The following is a 17,212-nucleotide window of genomic DNA, read 5'->3' as shown; positions in this document are numbered from 1 at the left end:
TTATTAAGAGAAAAATACTTTATTTAAATCATCTCTTACAGTTCCATATGTGGCCTGATTCCAAAATAATTCATAGCCAATAAAAAAATCTTTGCAGTGCAGGTCATCCAGAAACAATTGCTATTTGACCTCTGAACCTCTCTTGGGTGAGGTTTCCTATTTTTTTATTATAACTGACCTGATATTAACATGCATTATTCATAAAATTAGCAGAAGACCTTAAAAAATCAAATTGCTAAGAGGAAGATGATCTAGTTATCGATACCCCATCCGTCTCAGATGAGAGGACAGTACTGATAAGTGATGGAAGCTGATGATGGAAAGATGGCTCATAGCTGGTTCACTTATTCTGTAGATGCTTGTCATAATGCATTGACTTTGACTGGCATGATTCATACTTCATGCCACACAGCTCACACTATTACACACAAACATTCCATCAGTTCATTTAACTCTGACTAATTAAAAAAGACTTCAGTACACTAATTTCAGTGTTTTGATAGATGAGTGAGCTCTGCAAAATGCAGCAGAGCAGGCAGCTGTTTGCAGCAGCAGCAGAAAGTGAAGGGAGGAGAGACACCAGCTTGCAGCAGGCGGACTGACTGAGGGACATCAAAGAGGACGAAACCAGCACTGAGCTGAGCCTGCTGCAATGATTAAAAACAGGGGGCAAGCTAACGTCTGGATGGGCCATTTAAAACTAATGAGGGCGAATAAACGGCCATGACCAGTGACATGTGTAGGCGGTGTGAATATATGTTGGTGTGGGTCAGGCCGCCTATCTGCGTGTGCAAGCATCTGTCAATGGGGAAGCATGTGAAAGAGAGGATAGAGAATGCTGACGTCACTGGATTTCAGCTATATTTGTGTTGGTGGGATGTTGTCATCATATGTCAATTGCGAGATTGCAGCAAACAGACTGTCACACAAAGTAGGAACCGGTAAAGTTCGCCTCCTCCATGATGTGTAATCGCCTTCCTAACCTAAGATATGTCCATGCAGTCGTGTGCTGATAATCATTGTCGTCATATTTTACATCAACAATTGACTCATCCTGTGTTTCTGTCACTGCCTGTTTATGGGTTTGAGTGTGGTTCGCTCTGAAGGATGTAGGCGGGAGGCATTGGACTTTATGAATGACTCATGTTACTCCAGATCAATCGTCCTTTCCTCAGGGTGTTGAGACACACACACACAGTAACATACGTGAGGAGTGGGGCTGGTGACAGGAAGAGGAAGCTAAGTGTTGACACGAGCACATCGATTTGCGTAATACAAAAACGGTTTTCTGATTCTTCTGAAGTGAAGGTTGTAATTTCTGGTGTCTAAAGTGAGCGACATCAACACTAAACGCATCACAGGGGGTTATTAGTCATCATGATTGCCTGCATGTACTTCTTAAAACTGTCACTAAACTTTTCTTACTTCATCTTTTTTTGTACAATAACCTCTTCTTGGCTTTCAGCTCATATTCGTATTTGCAATTCAATTCTCTTCTTCATCTTCTTTTTCCCCTGTTGTCATCATGTTTTCCATGTTCAAAGCACAGCTTAAGTAGAGGCACAGACTGCAGAGCTCCTTCAGCATGCCACAGTTTTCTCTGTTGATAATCCAAGTGCTTGGCTGTGTGATAGCACCAAAAGCCAACCCATCGTAACGGATTCCAGCACCCCCCCTTTCACAATGTGACTCTTTTATTATTACAAGTCGCGTTTAGTGTCAGACTTGAATTATTCCTCGATTCCAGCGCTCTTCCAAGATCTAATGAGCAAATCATTATCCGCGGAGGTGAAGTTAATGGGTGTCCCATTTCACAAAGTCCCCAGTTATTTATGTCAATGAGCGCCATTGTGTGGAAACGTGGCAGAGCCGTGCTAACCGCTCGACTTGTTTAGATTTTCTCTATGGAATGCCACACCCATTGTAAGCCAGCATTAACCACAAGACCAATGTGTGTGTGGGCATGTGTCTGTATTTTTGCATGTGTGTGTTTTATTCGTTTGTTAAGTGCTGTCTAGGATGTACAACACAGTGTGTGTGTGTGTGTGTGTGTGTGTGTGTGTGTGTGTGTGTGTGTGTGTTTGTGCAAGTATGTTCTGACCAATAGACAAAAATGTAGACGTAATGAAAGTATATACTTATGGATCAAAACGCCACACATTTGCCATCCCATCGCACACAATCCCATATAAACAGACACACGCTCACCACAGACAAGCAGAGCCATAGACCTACCACCGCATACCGAGACAACCCCCTACACACACACACACACACACACACACACACACACACACACATGGCTATAGACCCACAGCCACATATGCAGACATCCCCTCATACACACACACACACAGAACCAGAGACCTACCACCAGCATCAACACCCACAGGCTCAAGCTCGCTGACATCATGGCTTGGATGACAGCACGTCTTCCAGCCCTATTAGTCTGATTGTAGGTGGCTCCGCCGCAGTGATTTATGGGTAAATATCCATAGTCTCTCTCTCTCGCTTTCTCTCTCTCACTGCTGTGTTGATTTAGAGCCATGTTTTGGTCCCTTTGGTCCCCCGAACCACAAGATTTGCAGGGGCAATCGTGTGCAAATAATAACATTGTAAAAATGGAGACAGAGCAAGAGAGGACTCCGTCCTGTCTGTTTTGCATCCACCTGCACACCTGTAAATCTGAACCTGTTCAGCTGGCTGTCTCCTTTTTTGTGTATTCTTATTAGCAGGTTATTTTGTCTGTATATTTGTTTTCCAGTTGATGTCATGTATCTGTCTTTCAGCTCTCCTTTGTCATCTGTTTTCTTTCACTCTTTTGTTTTTGACTCAGAAGTGTCTCAGTTTTTTAAGAGCCCTATTAATTCTGTCAAATATACCAGAGTGGAAAATGGATTAGCAAAAGAAAGAGAGACAGAATAAAGTCACAAAAATACTATTTGTTCCTCCATATTTCCTATCTGCTTTTGTTCTACGATTGTTTTTGTATTCTGTAATAAAGCAGACTAAGTTATTGAACTACATGGCTAAAGAAAAAAGTCTAATGTATGTATAATTCAATCTAGAACTACTGTAAATAATGCTTCCCCTTCATTTTTATTCTAAATATTTATTTGTCTTTTTTTCCCCTCTCCATTATTTTAACCTTCTCACCTTATTTTCACCCTCATACCCTGATGTCCACAGTTGGCTATTGTCTAGGCTTCTCGGGTTTAAATACGGTAATCAGTATACCAACGTGTTTAAAAATAGAAAAGGTGTCAGTTTCATTTCTGTCAAAAAAAAAACCCCAACAACTGACTCAGCTTTTCTTAATTTTACGGCAGGTCACAGACCAATGTGTTTGTCTGGTCACGTGACATTACTCAGCCAAGCACATCTTTTACTCAGGGCGGCGCCGGTAACCTAACGGTCGTTGCGAACGCCCCGAATACAGAGGCCAAAGTCTTGAAAGCAGACGGCCTGGGTTGGAATCCCATCCGTGGCTCCTTTTTCCGCATGTCACTCCATACTGCCTCTTCCTGATTTGTAGGGGAGGCAAAGGTTGGCAAATATAATAATAATACACATATATTTTTTGTTTTAATATTATGTTCACAGCATTCTAACTTTATAAATCAATGGTTTTTGGTGGCTCCTCGCCCTGCAATGTGATTTTTTATTAGTCACGGTAATACCATATACCCCAGAAAAATGTGGGGGGAGGTTAACGATATAAAAATGTAGATATGGCCAACTATTCCGGTTTTAAGATTGGGTTGTGTTTTGGTACAATTACATGCAAAAAGTTACCCTCAGTGTAAAAGTCCAAGTTAAAATGAGGAAGCAGTGACCCCAAAGATTGTTGTTAATTGGACACTATGTTGGAAGAGATATTTTGAATATGTTTCAACTTTTATTTGGAGACTGTCTGAATATTTTCATTGCTTTTAATGCACAGCTCCTTTGTCGTAAGGAGAAAGTACGTTTACCCGGCTTGTATAGGCAGAACTTTATTACAGTTATTTACTCTATTTCAGATATATTCTCTGAACAGCCACTTTTAAAGCCTTACAGTAGTTCAATGATAGTGTTTACAGCAAATGTACCTTAGTGTGCTGAAATTATATTAGCCGTAGTATTATTAGCCAGATATTATTAGAAGGCTTGGCACTGCATTGTGCTGAAACCTGCTGTTATAATCTCTTCCCTGGAGACTGTATAGGAAGAATCAAGTGAAAGGCCACCAAGAACCCATTGAGAGCCCTTCAAGGAACATGATAAATGTGTGTGTTGGATATGTGTATGTATGAGAATAATCTGTGTGCATGATTGTGTGAGAGCTATAATTAGAAAAGCTACTCCTGACTGACAGGTGATGGGACAACCTGCTGTGGCCCCGCAGTGAGGCATGCTGGGTGCTCGCATCTCCTCTGGTCTCAGCTCCAGAAAATGGCACGTGAATTTTAATGTCAGGTTAGGAAAGGGTGGATGGATGGACGGATAGATGGATGGATAGATGGATAGATGGATGGATGGATGGATAGATGGATGGATAGATGGATAGATGGATGGATGGATGGATAGATGGATAGATGGATGGATGGGTGGATGAATGAAGGATGGATGGATGGATGGGTGGATGGATGGATGGGTGGGTGGATGAAGGATGGATGGGTGAATGGATGGATGGATGAATGGATGGGTGGATGGATGGATGGATGGATAAATAGATGGGTGAATGGATAGACGATAGATGGATGGATGGGTGAATGGATGGATGGATGGGTGAATGAATGGATGATGGATGGATGAATAGATGGATGAATGGATGGTTGAATGGATAGATGATAGATGGATGGATGGGTGGATGAATGAATGAATGGGTGAATGGATGGATAGATGGATGGATGGATGGATGGATGGGTGGATGAATGAAGGATGGATGGATGGATGAATGGATAGATGGCTGGATGAAACAATGAATGGTTGGACAGATGGATTCATTTAAAGATGGATAGATGGATGGATGAATGAATGGATAGATGGACGAATGGGTGAATGGATAGATAGACGGATGGGTGGGTGAATGATAGATGGATGGATGGATGAATGAATGGATAGATGGACGGATGGGTGAATGATAGATGGATGGATGGATGGAACAATGAATGGTTGGACAGATGGATTCATTTAAAGATGGATGATAGATGGACGGATGGGTGAATGGATAGATGGACGGATGGGTGAATGATAGATAGATGGGTGGATGGATGGAACAATGAATGGTTGGACAGATGGATTCATTTAAAGATGGATGGATTGATGGATGAACACAAGTAGGAAGGGAAGGTTAAAATAAGAAATGATGACACTGTTCCTGGTTCCATTCAGAGCATTGGTAGCATGTTTTTTTCTTTTACAGCTGCTATGAATCATGTTCCCTATATGGCTCAATCCTCAGTATGTACAGTATAGTAGTCACTGGACAATGTTGTTGCAGAGATTTGTGCCCACAGTCAGACACTGAAAACTCACAGTGAGTCACAATATCAGACTGTATAAATAATTGACATAGCCACCGTGATGTCTCCAATTGTTTTCTCGTCTGCATAAACGAAGCCTTGAGTTTAGCATTTGGCTGACACCTTGATTTTGGTTTTCTGGAGCCAGATGTGACCATATTTGTTCTAGAGGGTGGTGCAGGAGAGGAGTGAGGTTTAGACCAGCACAAAGTTAACAAAGCTAAACACTAAACTCTGGTGGCTAATTCACTGGCAGTTGAATGAGCTAGTTTACCCTTATGTTTTCCCCTGAGTGGATGTTTGTCTTGTCTGACTATAGCTGTTAATTGATCAGAATAGAGAAGCTAAGAGAGCTTCTGGAACATAGGGGACTTGCATTTATATACCTGCTTAGTGCAAAAAACAAAACAAAACACACACATCATTACCACACCCTACACACACTGTCCCTGCAGAGCAGTTACCCACATTAACATGAAACATCACCACACACTTACGTCTATGTTGATTTCTCTACTAAAATGATTTGTTTTGATACTCAAAGACTGAGCTGGTGGGCATCTACTGTTAGGGCTAGCATGATGCTTTCTCCAAAGACACTTTCATTTTCTAATAGTCTTTTTGAAGTGATGCTCAACCTGGGGTTAAAGAACTTATTGTGGTATCCTGAGGCCTTGAGGGACAATGCATGCCAAGGTCATTCCCTTGACACCAGTCACTGTCATGCACTGGTCTATTGTTGACCTGAAAGCCTTTGTGTTTTCAGCACATCTAATATTATTTCTACAGTTCTCTGTCATCACCCAGACCAAAAGTGCAAAGTTGTTAAGCTTATTTGTTCTTATAAGTAAACATATTTAAGTGTTTATTGTGACTACTGTCATGTCACACCAATTCCCGATTTCTTGCTGTAAATAGCAAAACTGCATGACAAAAAAAATAATTATAACTCCTTTATATTTCAAGAAAAATACCCAAACTCAAACGAATGAAAATTAGAAGATGCCTGATAATTCATGGGTTGCGGTGCCATATTAGATTCATATCAGCACATGTTATGTAAAGGGCTTCTCTTTAAGGACATCACAGTGTGGTAGGTCTAGTGTGAGTCAGCTTCATGTGGGATTCACTGATTCACAGTGTAATGGGGTAGTCAGACTCATAATGATTACGCAGAACTGTTACCCATGCCCCAGTGGGGTAGTTGTTTTTTGGTATGTAGAAAGGCAATTATCATTCTTCATGGTATGAATTTGACTATGGTTGAATCTTTCTGATCATGGATGCATTGTTTTGATATTTCTAACACATCCCCTCTGCTGGTCAGATTAACTTTGTTGTAGAAAGGTTTGATAAGTGAATCACCATTAAACAAATACATTTTATGATCTTTTCATTTAAACAATTGTATCACTACACCTGTATGCTGATGACTACAGCGACTCTTGTCTAATCAAAAACTAAATATTGCTTATTTGTGTTCTTTGCTCTTCTTATGAATACCATGTAGTGCTCCATCTTTCTGGTAACTGCATACACAGTGTGTTACTCCATTTAAAGGCTTTATATGCGATTTTTCACACTTAAATATAATATAAATCAAGTATATCCTCTGAAAATAACTCTATGAGTCATGACTGTCTACAATGGGTGTAACACCCGAGTCCCACTGTCTGTGATGTTTTCAGAGTTTTCCGAGTCATATTTTCAGTTTGTTTATAGTGCCGGGACGGCCGGCTGACTCCTCCCCTCATGTATAAAATTTGTTTAATTGAGGGACTAGAGAAAAGAAGAATAACATACTGTACTCACTGCTTAACTGTGTTTATAGATCACACTCATTTCAGGTAAATTTACATGCAGTGTGAAGATACGAGCATAATAAAGATCGCTAGCATTAGCATGCTAACCCACAATGCACCGCAAGTTGTTTTGGTTTCATGCTGGTGCTCAAGGACGACATCTGCTGGATCAAAAAATCACATAGAAAGCCTTTTAAGTTCATCTCATAGTAAAAAGACATACTTCATTTGAAGCCACAAACACAAAATAGCTAATTTTAGCCGTTTTTCAGCTGTACAAATTTACGTCCATCTGAGACTGAACAATAAGCACAAGCAAGTTGTGGCAAAGCACCCCAACATATAATAAACTAATTTGTTAATATATTGCTAACTCTGGTCTGAATATTACCCCCAAACATAATTAGCAAACAATGCTGTATTGTCTGTTTTTCTGTAGTTAATGAGCTAAAAGCCCAGATAAGAAAATATATTCTAAAACAAAAGTAGCTCATGCACAAGCAGTAAATGTTGCAAAGCTAAATAAATGCATGTATATAAATTCTTTCAGTGTTTATGGCAAATCCTCTAAGAGTGACGTCTTGCTGGCTTATGTGCTCTTGGTTGCACAAGGTGGTCTCAGAATAAAACATGGATATGCACCTGCTACATGACGCCCTCCTCCTTCCCATCATCCATGTCTCATCTGCACAACTTCTTCCCCTTCTGTAATCCTTTCCCTTCCTTCCCCCCCGATCGTTCTCCTCAGGCTACTGTGTCTATAATGAGCATTTCCTCCTACCTCCCCCCTTCCAACTATTCTCTCACTTTCTACCCCCTCCTCTCCTGTCCTTTCCTTCTCACTGTGTGCAGAATTGGAGAAGCTTATTGCCTAGCAACCACAATTAAAGTACAACAAGTCAGTGGCGGTAGCAGCCACCATCGGAGAAAGATTCACAAACAGCTTTGTGTGAACAGCAGCTTTAGACAGCAAGAAGGGAAATCCAAAGAGTAAAATAGGCAAGGGAAGAGAAAGAACAGAGGAAGTGAAGTGGAAGTTGGACAGGTGAGCAGAGCCACCGCTGCAACAACACCGTCAGGACTTTGTGTTTTGCAACAGGAGAAAATAAGAAGACGGAGAGTGGAGTAACATTCTCCGGCTGAGCTCACTTGTTGAACTCGACAGGTACGTGTGTAAAGGAATTAGTGGATGCAGAGTAAAAGTATTTTGCAGCTATGATAGTTTGTTTTTTAGTATTTGGTAATGTTGCTGCATGTTTATATCTGTCTGCACATGAGTCAATATTCAAGGAAAACCAGTGTTTATCAGATTATGCTTTAAGGCATGCGGAAAGAATACAACCTCTGATATCAGTGTTGTTTCACAACTGTGAAGGAATTCGCTTTTTTTATACCTGCTGTGAAGATGTGTGTTCATGCACCTGTTTCAGAACACATGTACACTGTCAAAGTGGAAACTTATGCCTGTCGGTAAATCTGGAATGTGATGGAACCTTTTAAGTCTGAATAAATCAGTGATTCCTGATTTATGAATACAAGCGCTTTGTGATCTTTTCACTGTCGTTAGTCATTTTTCCTGATGCATAGATTTGATTTAATTGGCAAAAACTTATTTCACCTGATGAGTAAAGCCAGCTAATTGTCTCCCATACCTCCCAGTATCATTAGGATAATTGACTCAGGTGTGAAGGATATCTCTCACTTACATTGTGTCAATGCTTTTTTTGGCTCAGGGCATTTAAGGACTGCTTACCGCAGTGATAGAATGCATGCACTGGGAGGAGAAGGTTTTGTGTGAGCAGTTTAAGTGATGGAAATGTTGCTAATATTTTTATATGATGATTTGTAATGTTTTCTGTTGGCACAGCAGAAGTAGAGGTTACACAGGTAAATTATCATTAAACTAGATGTATTAATGGGTCATCATGTCTACAGAAGGTAGGCTGTTTGATCAATGATTCAATCTATTAAAGGGTGTTTTTGCATATTTGTTTTTCATCATTTAAGTTGTTTGTTTCAATTGGTCACAAATGTCAGGTTATTCAAAATAAATTCTATTCAGCATCCAGGATGTGGTGACTCAAATCACAGATAAAAGTACATATTTGTTTTATTGTGGATACCTAAATAGATCTTAGTAGTTCCTAAACTATGCTTGAATTGTGAAGCCCCACTTTTCAAAAGGCAATAGGGACAGTGGCAGTATTTGCTCAAGGTTCAGTGATAAAAGAATGAAACTCAGGTGCACTATGAACCAGAAATAGAATGTCTATTCAAATCATGAAGGGAAAAATATGAATATAAGGTTATCACAATGCCTTGCAATACTGCTAATGTGTTTAATTCTGTAATAGTGGGCAATAGTTTCTGCCTTTAAGTCATTATTCTGAGTCTGCCTATTCATACTCTGATGTAGTAATTCATTCAGAGAGAGCAGGATCTATAATAGTGTTCCTTCACCCCCCACAGACCTATTTTCAAAAGCAGGACACCCACCTGTCCTCCTCCCTATGGCAGAGTGGCACTACCTGAGCCCCACTGTGGGGAAGCTGGGAGTTGAAATGTCAGTCACTCTGTATGGCCTCTCCTGTGCCCGCCAGGTGGATGAAGCTCATATGCAGACACGTAGGCAGAGTGAAGTCAAAATGTCACTGCACTGCACTCATAAAAGCACACACACACACACACACACACACACACACACACACACACACACACACACACACACACACACATACACACATGTTCAAAAAGAAGGAGTCACTTGCTGGTCAAAATGTCATCAAACTGCTCACATAAAAGCCCACACATGCACACAAAAAAATCTGATTCCTCTGATGTTCAGTTTGAGATTTACAGTATTTTCAAGATTTAAACCCTTTTACGCCTCTTACCTATTATTCACCAATGTTGTTTCAGTATGACTATCACCTATTTTTATATTTTCAGAGTAGGTTACATTGTTAGGGGAAGTGAGTCAACCTGTCACCACCTCTGCACAAGTATTCACCCTGGATGTGGTTTACTGGCAAGTGCAATTGACTACACTGAGTAACAAGCCGATTATATTGTCAATTGACTGAAGAGATGGGCTTATCAAAGGGTTCCGATGCTTCAATGAATCCTATGGCTTCTGTTGATGAAACATGGCGGGGATAATGAGCATGAATCACCACTTTCCAAGTATGAGAATGCTGAAGAGCAGCAACATTTCAGTCCATACGTATGCATGTTCATACCTGTTGAGCAGTTACTGTATTAATAATTGTAGCATCCACCATGGTGTCAGCATTGGTTTGTCGACTTCGTTTTTTTTTGGTTTTTTTTAAGATAATTGTTTTGGACTATTGCCTTTTTGAAAAGACAGCTGAAGAGAGATATGGAATGTGGGAAAGAGAAGGGGAATAAAATGCACCAAATGGTTGCTGATCACCAGTCGAAACCAGCAACCAGTGTGGCATGGACTGTAGCCTCTCAACATGGGACACCTGCCCTACCAAGTGAGCTAACCCTGTTGTCTGTGTTTTTAAATACTTAATTTTGGCATTTTGCCACTGCCATACTGGTTTTCTGGAGACAGAAGTTACCATATTTGGATGAGAGTGTGTCGATGGATGGAGCGAGGGCAAACGGCAATTATCCAAGCTACAGTCTTTGCCCTTGGCTTCTTCATCAGCTGGTTAATGAGATAGGTACCAGAATAATTTAAGACTGTGGAAGATAAGAGGGCCGCTCACTTGCCTGTACCTCTGGTGAGGAAAGCCAATAACAATTCTGACTCCCATGTACTGGTCACCACAACTAAATCAATGAGTGACTACTACTGAATTAGCTAACAAACATGCTCACTTTAAAATATTAATGAACTAGATTTTAATTCACTGAAAAAGCTGGAGCAGTCTTCTTCGATGGTCCATTAGTTTGTTAGTTCAACAATCTACAGAGCTGGCCCAAAGATTTGTCTGATGGAAAAATCCCAAAACGCATCAAACACGTCAGTGACTGATTTAGCTTTGTTGACACCTACGTAGCAGCAAACCTGGCATCTTCCCTCTTTCACTCTAAGTTATATAATATAAGGTGAGTCCCAATAAAACTGTTAAGAGAAATTAACATACAACTTTTTTTTTCATTTTTGTAAACATGTTAAAGTTTGGCTTTTTAATATGGGCCCAATAGGGATCGATTCACTTTTGAAGCCATCCTAATATGGCCACTAGAGAAAATGCAGTTTTTGGCACATTCACATTGCCTTCATTTCTCAGCCCTGGAGGTTCCAGCTCCGTACAGAGTGGGTGTGTGTGCCTTGTTTGTGCTCTCCTGCCAGTCTGAGCACGTGTTAGTGCTGAAAGCTATAGGAAATGTGGACAGCAGCGGGATACTTGTGTGTACCTTTGTGTAGAAGTGTGTATTTTTGAAAGTGTGTGTGTGTGCCTAATAAGTTGACTCTGCCAGAGGGATGTCTCAGACATCCCCCGTTGAGCCCAGCAGAGCATTATATTCTCTCAAGTATTATTTTTAAACTTGGGGATTTGTGAGCTCAGTTGACTTTATCATCCTCTCACAAAGCTGTTTCTGCTACAAAACCTACATGCACACAAATGTCAGGTTTTAATAAGTGCACAGAGTACATCCACTGGATCAGTGTTTGTAATTATAGCCAGGGAGATAATGATTGTCACTGGAGACAAGGCCATTATCCATGTCATTTTCTCTTACATGGTGCCATTGATCTTTTGAATGGTGTTGCCTTAAAGGTAAATTAAAGTCCAGATTAGTGGGAGGATGAGACAAGCGTTAACTGCTGGTCACCTTGACTGTAATAAACCAAACTCAATTAGGGGAGAAAGCAGGGTATCACTTCCTCTGGGTTCATTTACTTTGGGATGCTTTGATTTAGAACAGCATGTTTTTGCAGAACTATGAAATTTGCAATAACATCAGCATATAATTGCTGTTCTATGTGTAGAATTATACCTTTGATTCCCTTTATGTTTTTACTGCATCTAGCTGAGTGCTTTCTATGATTACTTAAGGACGGAGAACCATCATTTTTCCAGTCTCTGATGTTGATTTTCATGTCTGTTTCTTTTCTTATTTGCAGAGTCTGGGCTCAGCTGATCGGAGGGAGAATCCGAATAAGAGGTAAGTCCCATCCATAATATACCTTCCCACATCAGCCCATGCCTCCTTTTACTATTACTTTTTTTGTCTTTACTTAACTTTCCCCATTATCGTGTTTGAGAAAATAAACAAAAATGTAGACATGTTTGAAAAGATGGGCTTCCAATGAATTAATCTAATACCACCAATCAATGTTGCCAACATGGTTTCTTGACAATGTTGAAAGAAAATGCTGAAAATGAAAGAAAATCTTGATGCTTTAAGCAACATGAACGATTAGTATTTTCAAGATGTTGACCTGATTCATCTGCGTGTTTACCTGCCTGTGATCTCAAGTGTGTGTATTTAAAGTGAAGTCCTTCTTAGCCTGACATATATAGCTACGTTTTTTTTCCAACAAAGCAGAAGAAAGTGATATGACATCTGCTGTGGGTTTGTGGATAAAGCTGAGGACATGGATGAGAGGACAACCAAGCGTTTAGAATTAAACCTTTTTTATACTTATGTGGGAAGTATTTCTATGTGGTCTGCGGCAATTAAAATGTCCCATTGCTGCTATTTGTCCTCAGTAAACATCTGCTTTGCTAATTAGACCATTTTGTGCTTGCCAATAACATCCTACTGTCGGGGCCAATAATAAGACAAACACATTTTAAAGAAAAAAAATGTGCATACAAGCCCCGCTGAAATCTCTGTGAGAAAACGCAAGAAACACTGTCAACAATTGGCTTTACTACAGATCACTGACAAACGACAATGGGCAAATAGTTAATGACTAGTGAGGTGGTGACTTAAATCAAACTAAATTACCTGTGTACCTTAGTTGCCCGGCAACAAAAGCCATGGTCACCTATGCTTATCATGCCTCTATATCTCTCTCCTGTCTTCCTCTTCTCTGCAGCACAGCAGGCGGCTTGAGCAGCATACATAGTGTGCAGAGCTACTTAACATGTCCATGAATGTAGTCCTCCATTTCTTTCTTTATGTCCCACTCTTGCACATTTCAGGAGGCCTTATTTTGGGTTAACAGGCCTGTTTACTCACTATACTATATACAATACTATATTTCTATGGACTTCAACCTAAATCTTTAAAGTGGCAGTACGCAACATGAACAGCTGAATGTGTGCAGCAATTTCAGTCCAAGACAAATGTCCACAAGGGGACAATGAAGTGTATCGTATCAGAACTTATCTAAACATTATGAAACAAGACTGTGTGAGTGTGTAGACGTGGGACATCTGTGTGTGTGATGTCCTAAAAACATCAGCTGCATTTCAACTGGATGAAGAAAAAAAAACTCCCTTTCAATTGTGGACTGAGATTGTTCTTACTATTAAACATCATAATGGTTGTAAGTGGTCTGTGACTGTTCTCGTACAGTGTTTTAGACTTGTATGGAACATGTGCTGCATCACAGACAGAATGTCACTTTTTGTCTCTGCTTATCCGATGCATCTCATGTGTCAAGTGTTCTGCTTCAGTGTTTATATTAAACAGTCTTATATTTATGGTGAGCACTGTGTGTGCCAGAGTGGCGACATCTGTTGCCAGGATACCATCAACTGTATGCAGGAAGCAGCAGAGTGTTCCCCAGGCCAGCAGAAACATATGAATGAGTAAGAAAGAAGATATACAGAGGGTTAAAGCACACACATACACTTCTTAATTTGATTCTATTTCCTAATTATAATGAACATGATGGGCAAATAAGACTGTTTGAATCAATGCCTCGCTGTTTCGGCTCTTTTCTGCCGTCTGATCTGCTTTCAATCGATTAGATGATTAGTAGCCCTGATGCACATAGGTTAACAAAAATAAATAAATCAGTCATACGGTTTTTCTGATTTCAGTCCCAGCAGTTCAACCCTCATGATGAAGGAATAAGTCAGGTATCATTCATTCAATTGTTCACTGATGCTGAACCTTGAGTGGTCTTTTTCCTTACCTATAGATGGAAAACAGACTCTTTGTTCTATTTGTTCCTCCAGTTGACTGTTTCTGTTTCTTTTTTTATTTGCACCATGATGACTCTTTTACGGTGCTTTAGCAGGAAATCACTGGATCATGTACAAGTGGTTTGGCATCTTCTTCATGGCTTATAATCAGGGGTACTAACAGTTCTCACAGTTCTTTGTTTTTTTTACATTTAAAGATAAACAAATTGAGAGTCAAAGATGATTCCTGAAAAAAAAAAAACGTGTTTCCAATAAGGAAGCATGCATGCGTTTATTAAAATAAACAGCACTGGTCAATAATGTAGCTGTGGACCAAAGAGCTTTTATGGACCCTGTAGATGCCTTTTAAAGAACATCAAAGATTGCCCTAGCCTACATCATTTCACTTTATGTTGGAAATCATTCTTAGCTTTGCCTTCCTTTCATGCTGTCTGTGTTGCAGACAGTACAGGAAGGGAGGAATAATGATTGGCTGGGGCACAGGGGTTGTCTTGGAGAATGGGGGATGCTCTTTGTCTTCACAGAGCTAAGGATTTAGGTACGGATGTCAGGGAAAAGAGAACTTGATTGGACTAATTTATTCACGGGAGCAGGCCGTGTAATTGTTCTCATATGGGGCAGACATACGTGTGTGTGTGTGTGTGTGTGTGTGTGTGTTTAGGTGTGTGTGAGCTGGAATAACTTAGGATAAGTAAGAGGGGATATGTGTTCTACAATAATGTACACATCTTAGTTTGGTTTAGTAGTCTATTTCAGCAAAGTTTTCAGTTGTTCAGTAAAATAACTTCTGTTAGAAAAAGAGGTTTCCTTCAGTTTACCTGCAGAAATATAAACACTGTCTCATCAGCCCACTACTCCATCACCCTGATGTTTTTTTTCCTCTTTATTGATGATCTACAGTCAGCTATTCCTTTCACTCCCCCCTTCCCCCCCCAGACCCCACTCCCCACAGCTGAAGACTTTTCCTCCCAGCAGTAGCTGCTTGTTGCCATGGGTACAGGTGACATAGCCCTGCTGTATTTTAAGCATGAAATGAAGTTGATGACATAAACATTTTTATTTAAAAAATAATGATAATATAGTGTTCCATATACTTAGTCTTGTAGGGTGCTGATCAGAAACATTCACCTATGTCTCATCAGAGGGACTGAGGGGAAAAAGAAGAAATCAGTCATCAGCAGTGGGAATATCGCAAACGCCACCGAGCTTCAATTATTTTCAGAGCTCAAGCAATTTTCAAATGAACATTAGAATGGAAAAAATTGCATTTATAGGCAAACCTTGCTTAAACAAGAAACAATGTTTTTTTAACAAGTAGAAAATAAAATACATTTGCTACAAACAAAAAACAAAAACCTCAAAGCAAAACAGAAAACACACTGCAAATTCATTTTTAAAGCCAATTCAAAGACAGGAAACCCAGAAAACCAATTGCAATATAGTCATTGCATATCTATTTGTGGCAAAGACTGTCAGGCCTCTAGGGGGCGCTGCCTTGATGAAACAAATGTTGGCAGATGTTGGCAGATGCAGTTAATAGTACTGCTAGCTCGATAGCTAACTGAGCAAACTACCAGCAGCTAAGCTGATCGGCAGTGACTCACTTAAAGGGATACTTCACCCGTTGAAACATCAATCTGTATTGACATTGGGTCATATATGTAGTAGAATTGTGAAATACATTTTGAAGTTGGTGCCTTCTTGGCCGAGAAAAGGCAGAAAGTGTATTTTTGGCTCATGTGGATGAAAGACACCAAATCCCAGAATGCACAGCACCGCAGACCACTCCCACTAAGGTCCTCTAGTTCAGAATCAGAAATTCTTTATTAATCCCAGAGGGAAATTCGATCGTTACAGTTTCTCCATAATATACAGTATAGCAGTAGAAATATAGTAATAAAAACATTTACAGACATATTTACTTCAACACATAAGACCATTTCCTCATCTGATTCAGAGATTTATTCCAGAATTGATCTTGGAAATTCCTGTCAGAAAACAGACTCTATGTCTGTGTCCATAGGCAAACAGTGAGAGCACGGACACTACCAGTCCGCCCCAGCTCGAGCCGGCCGGGGCTCCTCGTCCTCACCGCCGCCGACAGGCAGGCCTTATGGCACCCAGCAATATAGCAGCGAGACTGTTGCTGCAGACAGGCCGGTCTTGTGTCGTAGCGGCCCCGGCGTCCAGTGCTAGCAATATAGCCGCGAGACGGTTAGAGCCTGTTAGCATAGCTTCCAAGCAATATGGCAGACGTTAAGTTTCGATTCTGGGAGTGAGTTCCAACCCACTGATCTGTGATTGGTCTGTAGTTCAGTGGTCTAAAATATGACTGCTAACCACAACAGCTTCCAGTGACGCAATATGACAATATTTGCGTCACTGGAAGCTCCTTTTCAGACTTAGAAATACAAAGATTTCCCATCTCAGGGGAAAATGAGGGCGGGATGCACAACCATTCAAAAATACTACCAGTTTACTACTGATACAATGCTTAATGCAAATGGGTGAAGTATCCCTTTAACAACGCTTTTTGTCCTTTACTTTAACTTTAGTGAAAGGGGAAATGTTTTCTCCATAAAACATGATCCAGTGTCTACATCATTTTGGGGGGAAGGGGAGCTTTTGAACAGAATGTACATTTGTGTTTTGCACATGAAGCTGCTTAACTTAGTGCTCCCCCTTCAGGCCTGGAGCACTTCCATTGTAATGACTCGATATGCAGGGTTAGTTTCCTGCTTTAAGGGTTTGTGTGTGTTTGATTTATTTATTTATTTATTTGCAGTGCATTCTTTGTTTTTGCATTTGATTTTGAATTCCA

At 40.3% G+C, this 17,212-nt stretch overlaps 1 protein-coding gene across 1 annotated transcript in view; it reads left to right on the top strand.

The window, feature by feature from the left end:
• The window catches only part of LOC132954992 (ankyrin repeat and fibronectin type-III domain-containing protein 1), a 153,718-nt gene that overhangs the window by 83,157 nt on the left and 53,349 nt on the right, over positions 1-17,212 (top strand). The window contains exon 5 of the mRNA XM_061027571.1: positions 12,414-12,454. Within this exon, the coding sequence (XP_060883554.1) occupies positions 12,414-12,454 (41 nt within the window). The remainder of the gene's footprint in view (positions 1-12,413; positions 12,455-17,212) is intronic.

Source organism: Labrus mixtus, chromosome 21, assembly GCF_963584025.1.
Source record: "Labrus mixtus chromosome 21, fLabMix1.1, whole genome shotgun sequence".
Taxonomy (NCBI): domain Eukaryota; kingdom Metazoa; phylum Chordata; class Actinopteri; order Labriformes; family Labridae; genus Labrus; species Labrus mixtus.
Note: the sequence above shows the minus strand (reverse complement) of the source record. Positions and strands in the feature narration are given on the sequence as shown.